This window comes from Chenopodium quinoa, unplaced genomic scaffold (assembly GCF_001683475.1).
Source record: "Chenopodium quinoa cultivar QQ74 unplaced genomic scaffold, ASM168347v1, whole genome shotgun sequence".
Lineage (NCBI taxonomy): Eukaryota > Viridiplantae > Streptophyta > Magnoliopsida > Caryophyllales > Amaranthaceae > Chenopodium > Chenopodium quinoa.
The window spans coordinates 455804-476139 of NW_018745024.1; the positions used below are offsets into that span (position 1 = coordinate 455804).

The following is a 20336-nucleotide window of genomic DNA, read 5'->3' on the forward strand; positions in this document are numbered from 1 at the left end:
CTTCGTTTACAACTTTAGTTTAACCAAAATATTTAAGATTAAGGGTTTGTTCTCATTGACTGAAGTGAGCTGAACTAAACTAAATTAAATTAAAGTGAGCTGAGCTAAACTGAACTGAACTGAACCGAGCTAAACTGAACTAAACTAAACTAAGCTGAATATTTTATAAGAGAAGGAAATTAGGAGCTGAATTAAAATGAACTAAAAATGAGAAAAGACCCTAAAATGTTAGTCATAATAGTTAGGAAATTCCCAAAAATTGTGCGTTGAAGGTGCGCTGTCTTCTTCTGTCCATTTTCTCTGTCATCCCCAACTCAACTCGTTTAGAAGAAAAAAAGGCAGAATTCCTTTCTTCTTCTTTTTCTTCCTAAAATTTATTTTCTTTCTTTTTAGATTTTTTTAAAAATTTTACAACCTTCAATTCAATTACTCTTTCAACCCCCTTTTTTCTCTCTCATACCTTCAGCATTCAGATCTGACCAAACATCGCACTTGACGTTCTTCATTGAAGCAGCTTCTGAGGTAAGTTGTTATTTCCTTTTGTAATCATCATTTCAATTTCATAATCTAGGGTTTATCTTTGATCTAATTCAATTCAATTCAATTTTCAGTGCACTAAGTTTAGGATTCGAAAATCTCAACTATTGATTGGTTTTAAATACTAAGATTATGAAAGATACGATTCTGTTGCTAGAAATTTGATAATTGAATCACATATCCCTAAAATTATGTGAATTTTCGAGCTTTATTTGATAATTGAATCAAATTTGATTGCTAATGTATTGCAAAATCCTTTAATGTTAGGATTCAACTATGAAATTAGATGCCCTGGCCTGTTTTGTTAGCTTATAGGAGTTTATGATTGGGATTTAGTTCTTTGTCAATGTTGATGATGTTCTTAAAAGTTTTCGAGTTACAAAGGAAATACAACATGGTTAAGCTGAGGTTATGTCATAAATGCTAGTTATCCAATACTATTATACAAAGACTTGAAGGGTTATGCTGTTTTAGTTCGAGGGTATTAATTTTAATGTCTTGTCTTGTATCGAATCATTGCTTTGAAATGGCAATCTGATGAACTGCGTTTATATGTTGCGTGATCGGTTTTTTTTTTTTTTTTATTTATCAAACTGTATTTTCGATGTGCAGTGCCTATTGAAGGGGAGAGAGTTGGAGGATGTCGATGAAGAAGGCATTTGGCCAAACCATTCGAGACTTGTAAGTTGTTTTGTTACCTGGTTACCAGACGTCCTAAAAGTGTGCATTACCAATTGCTAGTTGGTGTGTCGAACATTGTTTTTGAGTCTCAGCTATGTTCTACATGCCAACAATTGGGGAATATGCTGATATGTTTTATAATTATTTTAAATTTCATGTTGGGCATGCTAAATAATCAGATACTTTTGTTTGCCTTGGCAGAAAAAGGGAGGTCAACAAGAAAGTTCTTAAAGTCCCTTCAATAGAGCAGAAGGTAAACCCTCTCGAAGTTTGATTGAGATTATATCATAAATACATAATAATCTTGCTTGCTAAATCTCAGTCCTTTCGATTTCTATGGATTTCTTACCGATACTGGTGTTGCTAATTCAGCTCTTTGGTTCTCTGAAAGTTTTTGTATGTATATTCAACTTTGATAACATTTGGATGGGTTTATGACTTCTACAGGTTCTTGATGCAACTAGCAATGAGCCCTGGGGTCCTCATGGGTCACTTCTTGCAGACATTGCACTGGCTACAAGAAATTAGTAAGTCACATTGACTGCCAAATAAATCCCTCTATTTTCTTTTTTGATGTCTTAGTTTGAAAAATGCTAATTTTGTAAAATTTTCACACTTATGCAGTCATGAATACCAAATGATCATGACAGTATTATGGAGGAGGTTGAATGATACTGGAAAGAACTGGCGGCATGTTTATAAGGTGTGGGAATTTAACAATACAAACTTTCTTGATATGTACTTCCCTGTTATTTTTAGTTGTTACACTTTTTACTTTTTGCAGTTGGACCATATTTGGTGATTTACATGCAAGAAAAAAAAGAGGCTTGTGGTATCTTTATGAATTCTTCTCAATGTATATAACAAAAATATTCACTTATAACTTTACTTATAGATAATTGAAACTCTATGTATTAATTATTCGAGTTGTACATTGGCAAGTGTGAAAATCAAGTAGTGTAGATTAAAAAAAAAAACTGGAGAGAGTGTTGGGCTGTGTGTTACCGTTGATTGTTTAGGCAATTGAGTACTTGAAATTCGCATTTTGAGTTATGAGACTTATGACTCACCTTCTCTGCAACTATTATTGTTTGTAGTTTGTTACCAGAGTTTGGATTACCTCATTATAAAGAGAAGAAGATGACATGTAAGGGTTGAGGGATTTGAAACAATGGTTGTGACCTTTATAAACTTAAATTCTTAGCCCAGAGGCAGGGGGATGGGGTGGGAGTGGGAGTTGTGTCTATATTTCAGTTCTGTAAAATAGCTGATTGTATTGTACTAGGGAAAGTGGGTAATGGAGATGAGAGTGCTATGGGCCTATGGCTTAGTATGCTAGTTTCTTTCTCAATAAACAGGGTTTGATTGTCCTATTCAATTTATTAGTATTGCTGTGGTACTGGTTCTTGCTGAAGATAAAAATGCTGAATATGAAAGATTAAAGACAATTCTAATCTTTCTATTGCTGCTTGATCGAAGTTTTGTTGATATGTATGGCATTGATGATTTCATTTCAGGCTTTGACAGTTTTGGAGTACTTGGTGGCACATGGGTCTGAGCGTGTTATAGATGAAATAAGAGAACATGCTTACCAAATATCAGTAAACATTCAATCTTCAAGTCTTACTTTTGATATCCACTTTTTAATCGTTCCATTGTTATTACTACTAGAGGGCCCCTCTTCACTTGTGTGTGATTCTCTAAACCATTTCTCTGTAGACATTGTCCGACTTTCAATATATTGACTCCAGTGGGAGGGATCAAGGAAACAATGTGCGAAGGAAATCTCAGAGCCTTGTGCAATTAGTTAATGACAAAGAAAGGATAATAGAAGTTCGGCAAAAGGCTGCTTCTAATAGGGATAAGTGAGTTATATTTTCAGTTGTCATTTAATGTTGCCATGTAGCAATTTCTACTCGTGGATGTAGCTTCATGGTCTACTGTGCTGAGTCTGCTCCTAATACTTCTTTCATAAATTTCATTTTTTGTATGGCCTTTGATGCTTGATATTTTTGCTGCTTTGTGCTACCTCTTGAATGGGTCTTTTTATTTATTTTTTAATTATAAATTATTATTATTATTGTTAATGGAATTTTGCTCTATTTAGCATAGTTTTTGGAGGATTGAAATGAGGAAGCCCCAGTTAATCAATTTGATAAACAAAATTTGTTTATCAAATGGCAAAATGGTAAATAAAACAACATAAATACCTAGTCATCATGGCATTTTCGTATTATATCAACAACAGTGGGACCCATATTTAATAAAAAGTTGTTGATTTATTTACAATTATACCATTTGATAAACAAATTTTGTTTATCATATTGATAAACTTGAATTTTCTCGTTTGAAATTGTAGTCTTTCAAAATCTTGCAATGAGCCAATGATAAAACCATGCGATTTTGGAATCATGCTAAAGAAAATATTGAGAAATTTTATTCTACTGTATATTTTACCTAAGTGTACAGATGATGCTTCTTTGCCAAACATTAACTAAATTAAGTGGTATCTGAATGTGGAAAAATCTCTAAAGTTAAATTTGCCTTGGAAGACATGCTCTTGTGGTTCCAAGTTTTCTTTGTTAGTTATTCTTAAGTAGGAGTAAGCACCTAATACAGACATGTGAAATAAGTCTCAACTTCCTTATGACAATTTGAGGCTGGTAGTTATTGATTTGAGCTGAGAACAAAAATTATCTCTGTTGGATACATTAATGATCAACACTTGCTTTTCCTTTTTTATCTAAGAATCTCTTGTTGAATAGTTATCTGGTGTTTTTTTGTTCAAACATATTTCATAAGGTAGCTTATTTGTTGATAAATGAAAAACCTTATACTAAATTTTATCAGATCAAGTTGTTGAGATATTTTTACTACAGGCCAATAGTGTCGGGGCTTTACTGTGTTCATGCTGTCTCATGATGTTTGTGTGAAACCCTCCCCTCCATCACCCCTGTATTCTTCCGATTCTTGTATTGTTTCAACTCCCTTGGAGGCTTGGATTTGTTTCGATGAAAATTGTTGCCAGGCACTTAAAACTGTACAAATCTGAAGTACCCACCACTCTCACCTTAACTACAACATTTCTCCTCATCCACATCCAATTAATATTTCTATGTTTTGTTTACTAGACTTCCTTTTTGTATTTGGTTAATGTAAACTGTTCACTGTGAAATTCCATATACTGAGATATGGATTGGTTGATGAATAATATATATTCAGTATATTATACATTCGCTCTTTCCCTTATCAGTAGATCCAGGTGGAAAATTAATTTCTTGTGGTTAAAATGACATGCATAGATCTGTACAATTAAATTCTTGTGCATGTATGATCTCGCCCACAATTTGGTGGAAAATTGGTTTGTTCTAAAACATGTGGTGAATTTGTTGCTTAGCTGTTTTTGAGCAATTCAGTATGTTTTTCTAAAGCTAAATTGGCTTGTTAACAGGTTTCGCAGTACATCTGCAGTGGGTGGAATGTATCGACCTGGTTCAGATGGATACGGCGATGATCGGTATGAAGGCCAGGATGAACGCAATGGTTATGGAAGGGAGAGAGAATGGGGCTCTAGAGATGATGAAAGGTATGGGCGGTATGGGGATTCATATAGTAGAGAGGGAGATCGTTATGGTAGAGACTCTGAAGAAAATTATGGGAGAGAGAGGTATGGGGATGATGAATCCAGAGGAAGAGCTCGAAGTGATGATGACTACCAGTATGGCTCAAGGGGTAGGAGTTCTGACAGAGATGGAGATCGTGCTTACGATGATGAGGATCGTCATTCAGCTCGGTATGTTTATATGTATAATTATATGGTAGCAATATGAAGTATCCTGTTGAAGTTATTAAGTAAATTCTTGCCCTGCTGCAGAGGAAGTACTGGCAAAGCAGAAGATCATAACGATGGAAGGTATATAGTTGCCTTTTCAGTTCTATTGTGAATCAGTATTACTTTCATACTTTGTAATTTTTATTGACTCTTTTTCTTCAACTTCTAATGCTATGAGCCTATGAAATCAGTACTATAATTTTTCCCTAATTTGATCCTTTTGGTGCCTTTTCACCCTCCCTTGGTTTGTGGGTGCATTGGTTTGTTCTGCAGGCCAATTGAGCGCAAGTTTTCTGAACAAAATATTGGTGCTCCTCCAAGCTATGAAGAAGCTGTGGGGGTTACTAGAAGTCCTACTTACAATGACAGGTATTATCGGCCACAACTTTTGGTTTTGGTGCAACATGTACATAATCATTTTGTAGTTACCAATTTCATTTTTTTTACTCTACTTCTTGTAGGGATGAAGAAGCACCAGCTGCATCAACCCATCAATCATCTCCTCCCACTGTAAATGCTACTCAGTCGTCATCCCCAGTTGCTAATGCTGCCCCTCAATCATCATCTCCTGCTAATAATGTTAATCCAAGTCAAATAAATCCTGAGAATGGTGTTCAATCTCATCATAATATGGAAGCTGATACTTTTGATGAATTTGACCCCCGTGGTTCTATTTCAGGTGCGTAACAGTTAACAATTGCAATGTGGTCGATACTTTGCTCTTATATTCCGATATATCTGTTAGTGCGAATGCTATTGCCCTTGTAACAATTCATTCCCTTTTTCCCTCAGTGATGCAAAATTTACAATATTTTGCGATCCCTGAAAATGGCTAAATATCACTGGTGCATAAACAAAATGCATGTGAACAAAATGCCGTGATTTAATGGAATATAGTGCAGCAATTTACCCTATCATCAAAGTTTATATAGCAGTTTTTGATAAAAGAAGCATAAGTTGGCTCTGCTGTATGTGTTGAATGTCCTGCATGTAGTAATTGCTATATGGAGTTCTCGTGCTCGTAAACTTCCCATTTTACATCAGCCAAAGTCCACTTATATCCACAATCATTGTAATTGATTGATCTAAGAATAATTATTATGCAGAGTTTGATATATTCTTTTCTATTTTTACAAACAGCTGCACCAACTACATCGAACACTGTTGAAATGGACTTGTTTGGGTCTCTTTCAGATGCATTTGCACCAAGTCCATTAGCTATCATGCCAGCTCCATCAGATGTTTCAGACTTTCAATCTGGTTCTGGGAACACTGCTTCGAACCCCTCGTTTATTGCACCTTCGGGGACTAATGTTCCTAACCAGGTAGAGAATTGACTAGAGATTAATATTTCTACAGGACCTACACATCTAGCTTTATAGAAAGGAAGCTAAGCAGCATTGTTTTCAATTGAAATTTGATATGTGCACACCTTTTAGTCAGTGATGTGTGTGATTGAATATCAATTTCACAGTATATCTTATACTACCTCCGTTTCTTTTTAGTTGACACGTATTTCTTTTTAGGAAGTTTTTTTTAGTTGACACGTTTCCTTTTGGGGTAACTGTTTTACCTTGCATTTACAAGCTACCCCACTTGCTTTTTCATTCTCTTTCACTCTCTCTCCTCTCCTTAATATATGTGCCTAAATCAAACGCGACAACTAAATAGAAACGGAGAAGTATATATCATAAACTTTTTCATTCTGAGAAATGGTTCTTGTAAATTTTCTCTTTTTTATTACACTCAACTTCAACCTTTCTGTTTTGGGTTGTCCCAAAAAGAACTTTTTGCTTCACTTTTTTTTTTTTCTCTGTCCCATCAACCTATATTATCTCTTGGATTAAGTTCTCTATGTTTTTCTTTTTCGATACCCTTCAAATTCTTACTACATATAACAACTATGTAATGATCATCAAATTTTAGTCGATTGATTGTATCAAAATTTAACATTAGTACTATGATGACAGTCTTTTGAAGATCCATTTGGCGATTCACCTTTCAAGGCCATCCCGTCAGCTGAGGCACCAACTCAATTCCAGAATTTTGCATCCCCGTCACCATTTCAGCCTGCTGTGAATCCTTCAGAGCATCCACATCCTGCAGCTCAGAAGGTGGAGACCCCTAATCTGGAGTTTGCAGACACTTTCTCAGGCTTAGCTTTTGATCCGTCTACTGTTACCAATGTACAAACTCCACCAAATCAACAATTTTTGGCTCAAGAGCCACAATCCATGCACGATAACGATATACTTGCTGGCATTTTACCTCCTTCTGGACCTCTTCCCCCACCGGCTTCTGTTGGATCTTATCCCACTTCATCAGGTATGCATCCTGCAACTGCTTCACAAGCAGCTTTTCCTCCAACTTCTCACTATTCAGCAGGAACTGGTTTCATGACCCAAGCTGGACCATTTTCCCAAGTCCCTGCTCAGAACTCGGGTGTGCCACCCAGCCATCATTACTCACATCCCTATCCTGCTCCTCCCACTGCTATGAGTTCAAATTTGGCACCTCAGACACCAGCTGGAGCATTAAGTCATAATAATAATAATAATAATAATTTCATGGGCGATTTTCTTCCACAATCTGGTGCAAACATTTCCTCATCTTCACAGTCAGCTCCCTCAAGTTCTGCAAATGCTTTGGCTCTTGTTCCCCAACAACCTGCTAAGAAGTTTGAGCCTAAGTCAGCTGTATGGGCCGATACATTGAGCAAAGGTTTAGTTAACCTGAACATTTCTGGACGTAAGTATATTGTTCATGCACTTCAGTTTTTACATTTATTATTTCATCTATATGTATTTTTTCCAAGTACTGAAAATATCTGCCTTATGTTGCAGCAAGTATCAATCCATTGTCAGACATAGGTATTGATTTTGAATCCCTTAACCGCAAGGAAAAGAGGATGGAAAAACCTAGTGCAACTCCAGCAACTTCCAATGTCACTATGGGCAAGGCCATGGGATCTGGTTCTGGAATGGGTCGTGCTGGTGGGGGTGGGTTGAGGCCTTCTCCAAACCCAATGATGGGTCCTGGCATGGGTGTTGGACCTGGTGCTGGTATGGGTGGTGGACCTGGTGTTGGCATGGGTATGGGAAGTTACGGGTCTATAAATCAACAACCAATGGGCATGGGTGGCGTGGGTATGGGAGCGGGAATGAACATGGGTATGGGGCAAGGAATGCAACAACCCAATGGTTTAGCCCCTGGATCAAACATGAACAATTATAATCCCATGATGGGAAGAGGTGGTTACCCACAGCAACCATATGGTGGTGCATATCGATGATTGTGGTCTTCCCTATGTATATCTGCATTTCTGAAGTAATTGAGTAGTCTGGTGATACATGTAGTACCTGTAACAATAGCTGGTAAGCAAGCATATATAGACATGAGAATTCTTTATTCCTATCTCCATAGATGACCTCATTCGACGCTGGCAACGACTGTACTCAGTTCCCTGTTCCCAGTGATGGTATCAAGGATTCCCCTTTTTCATACACGATTCGAATACAGAGGGAAGTAAAATTCTGTTTGATTGAGTTTTGTTATTATTATTTTTTTTTTGTATGATGAGAGTTAGCCTACCTCAGGCTTCACAATATTTGTTATATTCTTGGATCACATAAGAATTGAGATGTGGTTTGTCCGTCAGACAATAAAAGTATTAATGAAGAGAATTATTTCATTTGCACATTATTTGAATGGGGAATTTGCCTGAACTGGGTTTGTCCGTCATAATAATGCTAATTTTTTGCATAAGTGCCACAACACTTGGCAAAGTTAACTTGGGTCAAGTGTAGTTGTCTCGTAATCTGGTTGCATGCCCCGACTTTATTTATTAATAGACCTGGCAATCTTGACCTAGACTTGATAGATCCGACCTGAATGGCCTGATCTGTGACCTGAAATTGACCCAAAAACATTGACTCAAAATTGATCTGAAACCATGAAATCGACTCACTCGAAAATGGAGTTGACTCGAAACTCGAAATGACACGACCCTCAATTGATCTAACCAAAGTTAACTCGAAGTGTTTAGGGGTGTCCATTATTCAAATAAAAATCAAAATCCAATCCAATCCAACCCAAATTATTAATTCGGATTGGATCCAAATTTTAAATCGAATCAGATCGGACTGAAATTTTTTAAAAATTGGGATTTTCGAATCGGAACTGATTTGACCTTATTTGGATCCAAAAAACCGAATTAACTGAAATATGAAACTATGCTTTTACAAATAAGGATATTTTATATTAATCATATAAATTATGTTGATAATTACATTAAAATAAATTATGTAAAATTATGTTTTAAATCTTTGTATTAATCATGTACAATTATGTATTTAAGACCAAGGTTTCTATAATCACATTAGTCCCTAAAAATCTGCAATGTATTATAATTCGGATTTTTGAATCTGATCCAAATAATCAAATTTTAATTCGGATTAGGTCGGATTAGGTTCATGAGAAATTCGGATTAGATTGAATTTAAAAATCAAAAACTTAATTATGCTTCAGATCGGGTTGGATTTGGCCTAAATACAAATCGAAAACCGGATATGTACCTTTGGCAGTGTTTGACCCGAACAAACCTGATACTCGAAATGTCCTAAACTAAAATTACCTTACAATTGAATTAAAATAACGACTCAAATTGTTCATCTCTAACTGTAGCCAAGCTCATAAAATAAGGGTTTGTTCACATTTTACTGAACTGAGCTGAACTGAACTAATTGGATCTGAGCTGAACTGAACTGAACTGAACTTAATAGAGTTGAAATGAGTATTTTATTAGAGAAGGAAATTAGGAGGTGAACTGAAGTGAATTGATTGGAGCTGAACTGAACTGATTAGAGCTGAAATAAATTGAAATTAAGCTGAGGTGAACAGAGCCTAAATTGATAGTTCTTATTATAATGATAATAAAATATAAAATTATTGATTTGAACTTTTTTCACAAAGGGAGTAACCCGAACATGACCCGACCTAAATATGACCCGAACATACTCGATCTGAAAATGGTAAGATCCGATCCGGAGATGACCCAACTCGACACCTAACCTGAGTCATACCTGAAACCCGAATTGGCCTGACCTAACATGTATATATGTTAGTTGACTCGAATTGATCCGATTAGACTTGATCCGAATGACTCGTTTGCCAGGTCTATTTATTAATAATATGATATTATATTACTTCCTAGTATATATATATAATTCATAGATGTGGTTTTTTTAATTTGGGTGCTTATTCACCAATGGGATTACTTCTGTCCCAAAAATTTTCTCCATAAGAAGAATTTTTTTGCTATTGGGAGAGCTCTGAGTGAAGTCCAATAGCCTCCAAACGTACCCCTTTGAATATTAGTGATTTGGTGAGCTTCAATAGAATTCCAATTCATTTGGACTAACAATAATAAGAACAGCAAAAATCATCATTTTTTTTACAGTACTTTCGGTTGGACATCTGTACCATAACCTTTCCATCTCATTCTAAAATCATGTAAATTGTGAATGACACTTAATAAGTACATAAGTTTAATCTACGTTAACAATTTTAATGCAGCGTAAACAATTTTAATGCAGCGTAGTGGCAACATATTTATATTTTGTAGGAGTGTAGGACTCTAAAAAATATGAGCCCTTTTTCCAAATAATATTGGGAAAACACGCAATTCTCAAAATACGGTCGATTTTTTTTTTTTAATTCCCACCGTATCGTCCACATCAGCTAAGGAAAATAAACTGGTTTTTATTTTCTCGGTCCAGCAACAAAAGTAGCGGTGTTAATTTCATACACCGCTACTTGAAGTGGCGGTTTCCCTCAAAACACCGCTACTTGAAGTAGCGGTTATAATTTTGTTGAATTATTTTACAAGGGAAAAGGGGAAAGTGATTTTGTTAAAAAAATACTTAGTAAATACAAACCGCCACTTCAAGTAGCAGTTTCTAATAAGTAAACCGCTATTTGAAGTAGCGGCTTTTAGTAGCACACCACTACTTGAAGTAACGGTTTTTTTAATGAACCCGTTTCGAAAAAAATTCCCACTAAACCGGTGACATGGACGGTACGGTAAGAATTTAAAAAAGATTAGCTGTAATTTGGGAATTAGATAATTTCTTGATATTATTTAGGAAAAGGGCTCCAAAAATATACTCAAATCACATGCTTTCACTTTTTTAATCTTTAACTAGCATAGTGCCCGTGCGATGCACGGTTTATAAATCAAATTATTAAACCCGTAGGAAAATTAAAAATAAAAACAAAGGTAATTCATTTACTGTTAAAGGACTTGGTTCCTAGTGGTCAATTACAAAAAAAAAAAATTAAAGGAACGTTATTTGAATAGTATTTTATGTTATTTGAATATCTTTTAATTTTTTATAATGTTATTTTATTAATTGAAAAATAATTGAATAATACTCCACATAGCTATATAAGAAGTGGGCTAATTTATTTATATCTCCCGTTGAGAAAAAACTAAAATTTTCTTATCATACCATCTGTATCAGTAGCTACAATCAATCTAATATATACATGTTTTATTTACTCGTCGCACTCATTAAATCTATAGACACAATAATAACCTTATATTTGACCTACCAGAACATATATTTTCCTAAGTTAAGCATTGTGCCAAAAACTATATATTATATAATAGTCATATATATAACCAACAACTGATTAAATATAGTATACAATACAAATACTTCGTATATAGGTATGGATACAGATAATTTTATATAAATAAAATATACGGGGTATATATTACTAAGATTTATCCATACCTTAATTATAAAATGGTTAACAAAACTCTTATAATAGTGCATGGACATTTATGTATCTAAAAATGTTCTTTTTACATATATTTTCCTCCATTTAATTTTAAAAGCCTTAAAATTGTCTCTTGAATTCGCTAAATTGATTTAAAAGGTTATGTTTATTTCAATATTTAAAGCCATTTACTATTTTCATTTCCTTTTGTTTTAATTTTTCTATTTAGAATTTATTAGACTATTAGGTTTCAAGATCGAAGTCAATATCTTTTTACCGTACAATCACTAAATCAAAATCGCTCAACTAAAGTTTTGGACATTGCATAGCTACACAACATCCAACGCATTTAATGATTACATGCAAATAATTTTAATAAAACTACGCATTCGATATAAGCTATTAAGCAATTTAACTATATATACATTTTGATAGGTTTATATCTTTCATATTAACAAAAATTAACAAATGTTATTATTATATTTTGAAAAAGAATTTTGACTTTGGAGTTTTGTATAAGATAGATAAAGGATAAGTTAATTCCCGTCATATATGCATTGAGTTTTGGGTGTTTTATCCGGTTCACCCTTTGGGCTAATCCAGATTTGAGGATCTGTTCTAGGCTATTAGGTTCCACTCCCCTTCCGATTGTTGTTGCAGGGGAGCGAACACAGGTCCTCCCTACCAAGTGTAGTCTCAATCACCACAACACCAACAACCAAACGCTTGGTATGGAGGACACGTGTTAAAAAATATTATATTATATACATATACTTTTTTATATTATAAAAATATTATATTATATACACATACTATTATAGTTAAAAGTATTATTATGTATAAAAAAAACATAAATTATTGCACATGATTGTTGTATATCTATTATAGTACATGAGCAATGCACGATTTTTAAATCAAAATGATAGTTTTTCTATAAAAAATTCATAAGTAATAGCATTGTTAATACGAATATTACAATTTAAAACACGAGTAATAGTTATAATACATTTTATATCTATCCTTTTTTCGTCAAATGTCTAATTCAATTTAACTTTTATTCTTCTTTTTTAGATTGGTTATTGGTTAATTTTTTTTTTAATGCAAGAAAAACAAAAGGTCATTGTAAAAGACATTGTATAGAAAATGAAAGGCCGATTAAAATTAAATTTTTATTCAAGATTATGTATTTTTTTCCAAGACAACATTTTGGCTCAACATTCATTATTTGTCAAGGAGTACAACAAACGATAAAATTATTTTTACACTACTTTGTATCTTTATCAAAAACTTTTGTATTCAACCGATTACTTGAATTGAATTTAGGATAACTTGTAGACTATTTTGGGTAACTTTTATCAATAAAGCATAAATAACTTTCATTCATTACAGGGTAGCTTTTATAATAGGTGCACAATATTTTATTGTACATCTATTTTTTTTTAAATGTTTGTATTGATTTCATAATTGACGTCAAACTAAATTTTATCGATTTTATTTAATTTTCATAAAAAAAAACAATATTAGCCTTTTAAAATACGAAATATTTGTTTCCTTAATTATGTCACTTTAATCATATTGCTTCAAATTAGTTATTATTCTTTAACTTGACTATAAATAAAGATTGGAAAGGCTTTATAGATTATTTGTAGTTTTGAAAAGTATATATTTATTATAAAAAAATTAAATCAATATTTATATTAGGAAATCATGAAAATCTTATACATGTATAGAAACTTGCTTTTATTGTTTGAAGTTTAACAAAAATAACTATACTTGAATATGTAAACAGTAATTATATAGATATATTTTATACTTAAGATAAGCCAATGAGAGAGTGACATTTGTCATCCTCACATTGAGGCGCTTGTCTTTTAGTATAATATATAGATAGATTGATTAAAAGTGTATTTCCTTAATGTTCAATATTCTCCAAAAACACAAGAAGTTTAACACTCAAAGACAAAAATGTCATAACAAATTTTTCAGTGACTACTTTATTAATTTGGACACATGTAAACAAGTGTCAATTCACGAGTTTGGAGGATAGTTCTTCAACTTTTGGATGTAGGGAGTAGGGTTATGGGTTGAATCGGTTGAACCTCACTTTATAAAAGCTTATTGTATGAACTCATTTTCTATAATGGGTCTTTTCTTGTTAAAATATTAGTCAATGTCATCTTTCATGAGTAACATAGTAATTTGCTTGTAACTTTGTAATTATATACTAATAAATTGACACGTTTTAACTTTAGCACCATTTACATATATTTCTTTGATCGTATTTTGTAATTTATATATAATGCAGGTTATATTTTCAAAATATCAACTTTTATAATTTTTGCTTTTTAGTAATTAAAGATATTAACGATTGAAATTGTGCATTGATAAATGTAATTACAAAAATGTGTCTACTAAAAGCAGGGGCGGACCCACCTTTAGTCATAGTGGGTCCGGTGACACAGAATTTTTTTTTAAAATTAAAATATTAAAGAGACCCCTTATTATAGATAGGTGGTCTCTTTGATGCTGCTATTGGTAACAACAAACAATATTAAAGAGACCTCTTATTAAGATAGGCGATCTCTTTAACGCTGCTATTGCTACAAAAGACTTGTTGTGGTTTTTTTTAAATATTAAAGAGACATGTTATTTATATAAGAGGTCTCTTTGATGCTGCTATTGCATTTCGCAATTTTTTTGCGCTACTTTCTTTTTTCATTAAAGAGACCAGTTATATTTAATAACTGGTCTCTTAAGTTATCTCACTTTTTTTTGTATAATTTTTTAATAATTTTTTTTCCCTTTTTATATCTTATATTTGTACAACCAATTTTAATATTTCCCCATAAAGCTTATCAATTAACTAAAAAATCATAAAGTTAATTCAATATAATAATTTTATTGTACCATTTGTTTATAACATGTTATTTGTAATATTTTCGACTTGTAAAATTGAATTCTTAAGTACTGTATTTGGTTGTGGTATGAATTTTTGTGTCCTATTTTTGGATTGAAATCAATTTGGTGAAATATATATATATATATATATATATATATATATATAATTTTTGGATTGAAATTAATTATGAACAAGACTTGGAAAAAAAAAATTGTACTTTCACAAATGATCAATAATTGATGGTGACACACTATCTCGGAAATCCTGGATCCGCCACTGACTAAAAGGATACAAAAGAAGTATAAATTTTGCTTTTGCATGGGATAATATCTGAAAATAGAAAAAATAAAATAATAATCTAATAAAGAACCATACAAATTTAATTATTTTGGGCACTTTATGTCTTGTCTTAAAATTATCGGGTATCCAATTTTTCCTAGTTTGGTCATGGGAAATTTTTTGAGCTATCCGTTTCATGGTTAATCAAAATGTTGTATAACCACTAAGGCCCTGTTCTCAGAGCCGTCCTAACTATTATGGAGGTCCTGTGCAATTGAGATACATTTGCCTCCCTTTTTTAAGTGACGTATACTAATATTGTATTTTTATTTTATTAAATGCTCTGTTATGATTTATTTGTTGAAGAGGTTTAGAATAAAGAATATATGTAATTTTTGTAATACTATTGAAGAGATCAAAATATGTTGAAAAGCAAAAATAAAAATAAGTTATAAAAGTATTTACGGGTTATTGTAAAGAGGAGAGAGAATGATAATATTTTCTAAAAATGAAATTGAGTCAAGGGACCATTATTGGGGATAAAAATATAAATTTTGTTACAATCTTTCAAAATATAGGAATGGAATTAAAAAAAAAAAAGGAACTAAAATGAAAAGTAAAGCACAGACGAAGTATTTGAAAATCGAAAGAATATCCAAACCTTTAAATTATAAAACTAAAATTAAAATTAATTAAAAAAAATAAAGAAATAAAAACTGAAAAAAAAGTACATAATCAAGGCTCGAACCGCGTATATCAAAACTTAGTATCACCATACTTACCACTAAGCCACAACAATAACACTAGAAATTTGTACAACAATTTTGTATATAATTGTAAACTTTGAGGCCCCTAGCGATTTTAGGCCCTGTGCGGTTGCGCATGCCGCACACCCTAAGGGTCGGCCCTGCCTGTTCTGTTTATCTTAAAAAAATAATATTAAATAAAAATAATTTCAGTTCAGTAAAAATAATTTCAGTTCAGTAAAAATAAGTTCAGTTCAGTAAAATTTAATTTTCTTAAAGAAGAATTATAATTGAAAATCAGTAAAAATAATTTAAGTTCAGTAAAAATAATTTCAATTCAATAAATTTAAGTTCAGTTCAGTAAAAATAAGTTCAGTTCAGTAAAAATAATTTCAGTTCAGCAAAATTAAGGTGAATCAAACAGGGCCTAAACCCCCAAATTTGTGGTCAAGACGTTGAAGAGAGACGCGTTTCTTATTTAGGGCTTATGAGAGTGACCTTACGTGAGACACTGAGACCTTAGATATTGTAGCATAAGTCACTTGAAAATGTGTCTAATTGGTAATTTATGTGCAAAAATTTGAATTTTATCCAATTCAATTTGTTTTACACCAAAATATTATTTGATCCAAAGTATTTGTTCAAGTTGCATTTGGAGGTTTTACAACACTCGCAATATCGGAACATTTTTAGCTACAAAAGCTCTGGTTTTGGAAAAATATTAAAAAGGAAGAATTTTCATTAAGTATAGGGAATTTATTAGAAATGATGTATTATGTAAAGAATATGGGAAAATATATATGTATAATATAATTCCATATAATTTATTAGAAATGATGTATTATGTAAAGAATATGGGAAAATATATATGTATAATATAATTCCATATTAATATTTTTAAAAAACTTCGTAAAATCTTTAAGATTATTTATTCTAGCCATTTACGGTATGATATGCTTAATAATATTGATATATAATATAGGATCATATCTTATTTATAGTACTATATTCGATATTCTCTGTTAGACTCCAATTCTCCAAACGTTGAGGAAATTGAGTGAGTACAAGTGTTCACTGTTGTTGACAATTTTGCATTTATGCTGTGAATGAATTAAATTAGAGACAAAAATAACATGAAATAGTACCTTACATTCAGAATTTGAGGAAAAATTCAGAGTATTTCAGGGAATATTTTCTTACAATTTGATTACCTGAACTGGAATGATCAAAACCAAACCTCAAAAAAATGGGAAAAACATCAATTCAATATTAACAAGATACAACTCACACTTTTTTATATATATATATATATATATATATATATAATAGGGTGCTAATGAGACGACACAACTTGCAAGCTACTGAATGAGTCTACTAAGCAAATCACGGCTTCTTATCACAAACGACTTGGTCTTGAGTGTCTTGACGGCCCTAAAGCCTTGGCCATATCTCTAAGCACAAATTTCTGAATCTTCCCAGTAGAAGTCTTAGGCAATTCATCCTTAATCACAACAGTTTTAGGTACCATATAATGTGGCATTTTTGCTCTACAATAATCAATAACATCTTGTTCTGTTGGAGGATTTACCACCCCTTCTTTCAAACTCACAAAGGCACACGGCGTCTCACCCCAATACTCATCCGGCCTAGCCACCACGGCCGCCTCGTTGACCCCGGGAAAACCATAAATGACTGATTCAACCTCGACACTACTAATATTTTCACCCCCACTAATAATAATATCCTTTGATCTATCCTTAATTTCCAAATACCCATCTTGGTGCATCACTCCAACATCCCCTGTTTTAAACCATCCATCATTTCCCATACATTTGGAAGTTGCTTTAGGGTCTTTTAAGTACCCCAACATCAAAAACCCACCTCTGAGAACAATTTCTCCAACGGAATTCCCGTCTTTCGGGACCGGTTTCCCGGTATCTGGATCAATCACACCCACATCCGCAGCTCCAATAGTTTGAACCCCTTGGCGGGATTTTAGTCTTGCTCTTTCTGTCGCGGGGAATTTATTCCACTGCGGTTTCCATGCGCATGATACAACCAGTCCCCCGGTTTCCGTTAAGCCATACCCGTGGCTAACTAGGAAACCGAGGGATTCAGTACGTAATAAAATCGCCGCCGGAGGTGGAGCTCCGGCGGTGAGGATTTGGACGGGGGAGGGGAGTGGGGTGGGGTTGGGGAGGTTAGAGAGCATGTTAAGAACCACAGGAGCACCACACATGTGTGTCACGTTGTGGGCCCGAATCGTGGCAAATACAGTGGGGCCATCGAACTTCCGTAGGCAAATGTTCGTGGCCCCGACCGCTGCCATACCCCATGTGAAGCTCCAGCCGTTGGCGTGGAACATGGGTAAGGTCCACAGGTAGACTGGCTGCTTGGGTACGGACCAGTCGATAAGAGCGTCCATGGACATTATGAACGCTCCTCTGTGGCTATGGACCACGCCCTTTGGTGCCGAAGTGGTACCCGATGTATAGTTTAATACAATCGGGTCCCACTCACTTTTTGGTCTTACCCACCTAAAGTTTGGGTCACCTCTTTTGATCATCTCCTCGTAGATTGTTAAGTATTGATTACTTAAAACTTGAGATTGAATCCCGTCTTGATTATTATTTTTTAAATTTTGATCGGCTTCCTCTATTAGGATAAGGCGTGGGCGAGGGTGGGAGGGAGGGAGGAGAGCCAACGCTTGGAGGAGGACCGACGAGAGTTGATAGTCGACGAATACGAGTTTTGATTCCCCATGGTGGAGGAGCACGGAGATAGTCCTCGGGTCGAGACGGGTGTTAATGTTGTTAAGGACCGCACCACACATAGGGACAGCAAAATGGAGTTCATATGCGGCAGGTGTATTAGGGGCTAAAACAGATACAACTTGGCCTCTTTCAATTCCATAGGACAAAAGAGATGATGCAATTCGAAGACATCGATCATGGGTATCGGCCCACGTGTAGGTGGTGCCACCGTAAACAACGGAGGCACACTCGCCGTACACGGTGGCCGCTCTTTCAAGGTAGCCTAGAGGGGTAAGTGGTGGAGAATTAGCAGGTGTGGGTTTGAGATGATCCATTTGAGGAGTTTTAGACAACAAAGTCAGAAGTGTGTTTATTTTGTGAGTTTCGTTTAAAGGGGTAAATTGCAAAGTAGTGTATAACTGTATATATGAAACGATAAGGAGAACAGATGTGATTCACATGTCACTGTTTTATCATCAATTATGGATAGATTATTGTAACGATCTCCAAAGTCGTGATAATTAAATCTTTTGTAAAATTACCACGAAATTTTCATTTAACGCCAAGATGTGAGAGTTGCCGTGTTTTGCGTGTATTATAGAGTGTGATATGATGTAATTGAATAATTTAATTTTGTTTTCTATATCTTGTCTACCTAATCCCATACTTACAGAAATTCCTAATATATTTTGACCTTAAAATTTTTAGGAAAATGCTATACATAGAGCTAAGGGCTACATATAAGCATTTAATTTACTCTTGAAAATTGTTTAAATTTACACACTAATTACACCAATTTGCGCGTGTTTTTGTCATGAATTCCTAACTTTATACATTTTCCAAGAGTAAATTCAATGCTTATATATAGCCCTAAGGGCTATGTATAGCATTACCCAAATTTTTAATAAATAATCCTCGTTGTAGATTGAGAAATTGCGGATGTAATTTTCATACTCCTTTCATTTCATTTAAATACTCTTGGATGGGCTATTAATAGTCTTCACAATTTAAGAGAATTAGGATAGTGCCCGTGCGATGCAGGAATTGAATTTGATCAAATAATATTGTGTATAATTGTATATTTTTAATAGTTTTAAATTCAATACGTAACATACAAAATAATCAAGTTTGATACTACAATGCTTAATTCAATGGTACATAGGAAGTGGATAAGAAAAATAAACGAATTATGGAATGAGATAGGATGAGATGAGAGAGAGTTTAGCTTGATAGTCAAAATATTAGGAAAGATAATATTGTGAATATTGTGAAAAGATATCTTAGAATATTTTGTGATTGTCTTACGAATATTTGTGTGGTCCTTCTGTTTGTAGGATCATCAATTTGAGAAACAATTTATAATTGTGAGAGTTCACATTCATAATAGTTGGGAGTTGTGATTGAGATACTGTGCTTTGCGCATTTGTTTGTGAGGAATTGTGAGGAACTTTTCTTGACAGTGAGGTCCTATTATTTGTAAGAATAATTGTGAGATTTTATCAATTAAATCTATTGAGTGAATTCCATTACTACGTGATGGCTGGTGATAAGTATTTGGCTTAGACCACTCATGCTGATGTGGGTGGTCTTGCGGGGGTGACGTCAGTCCAAGTTCATCAATTGTTGGACTATTTGAATTCCATTAAATCCAAGCTTCATGATAAGCACCATTTGGGTTGGATAATAGATACGGGAGCTTAAAATCATATAACATGTGATCTGTCTCTTTTGACTAATCTGACCAATGTGAGCCATTGTCCGGTGGGATTGTCGGATGGTAATAATGCTAATGCACCAAAAATTGGATCAGTGATATTGCAAGGGGG

The 20336-nt window shown here is 33.8% G+C and overlaps 2 protein-coding genes across 2 annotated transcripts; one reads left to right on the top strand and one right to left on the bottom strand.

Moving 5' to 3' along the window:
• The first annotated feature begins 263 nt into the window (after positions 1-263).
• Positions 264-8752, top strand: LOC110708235 (clathrin interactor EPSIN 2-like). The gene is made up of 14 exons (XM_021886319.1): positions 264-522; positions 1150-1218; positions 1420-1471; positions 1666-1745; positions 1843-1921; positions 2736-2819; positions 2938-3083; positions 4670-5011; positions 5093-5131; positions 5324-5419; positions 5512-5729; positions 6191-6375; positions 7021-7798; positions 7894-8752. Exons 2-14 carry the CDS (start codon positions 1178-1180, stop codon positions 8340-8342), a joined length of 2589 nt encoding a protein of 862 aa, XP_021742011.1. The 5' UTR covers positions 264-522; positions 1150-1177; the 3' UTR covers positions 8343-8752.
• An 8134-nt stretch (positions 8753-16886) lies between these two features.
• Positions 16887-19141, bottom strand: LOC110708236 (probable acyl-activating enzyme 6). Its single transcript, XM_021886320.1, has 2 exons — positions 17078-19141; positions 16887-17037 (listed from the first exon to the last, which is right to left on the bottom strand). The coding sequence occupies exon 1, from the start codon at positions 18843-18845 to the stop codon at positions 17154-17156; it is 1692 nt and encodes a 563-aa protein (XP_021742012.1). The 5' UTR covers positions 18846-19141; the 3' UTR covers positions 16887-17037; positions 17078-17153.
• Positions 19142-20336: the final 1195 nt, after the last annotated feature.

What these genes read in the sequence shown, in the direction of transcription:
- LOC110708236 (XM_021886320.1), bottom strand. Translation starts at nt 18,845, where the DNA reads ATGGATCATCTCAAACCCACACCTGCTAATTCTCCACCACTTACCCCT.
- LOC110708235 (XM_021886319.1), top strand. Translation starts at nt 1,178, where the DNA reads ATGTCGATGAAGAAGGCATTTGGCCAAACCATTCGAGACTT. An exon ending in GGCCAAACCATTCGAGACTT is followed by an intron (nt 1,219 to 1,419) that starts GTAAGTTGTTTT and finishes TTGCCTTGGCAG; the next exon opens with AAAAAGGGAGGTCAACAAGA. An exon ending in ACTGGCGGCATGTTTATAAG is followed by an intron (nt 1,922 to 2,735) that starts GTGTGGGAATTT and finishes ATTTCATTTCAG; the next exon opens with GCTTTGACAGTTTTGGAGTA.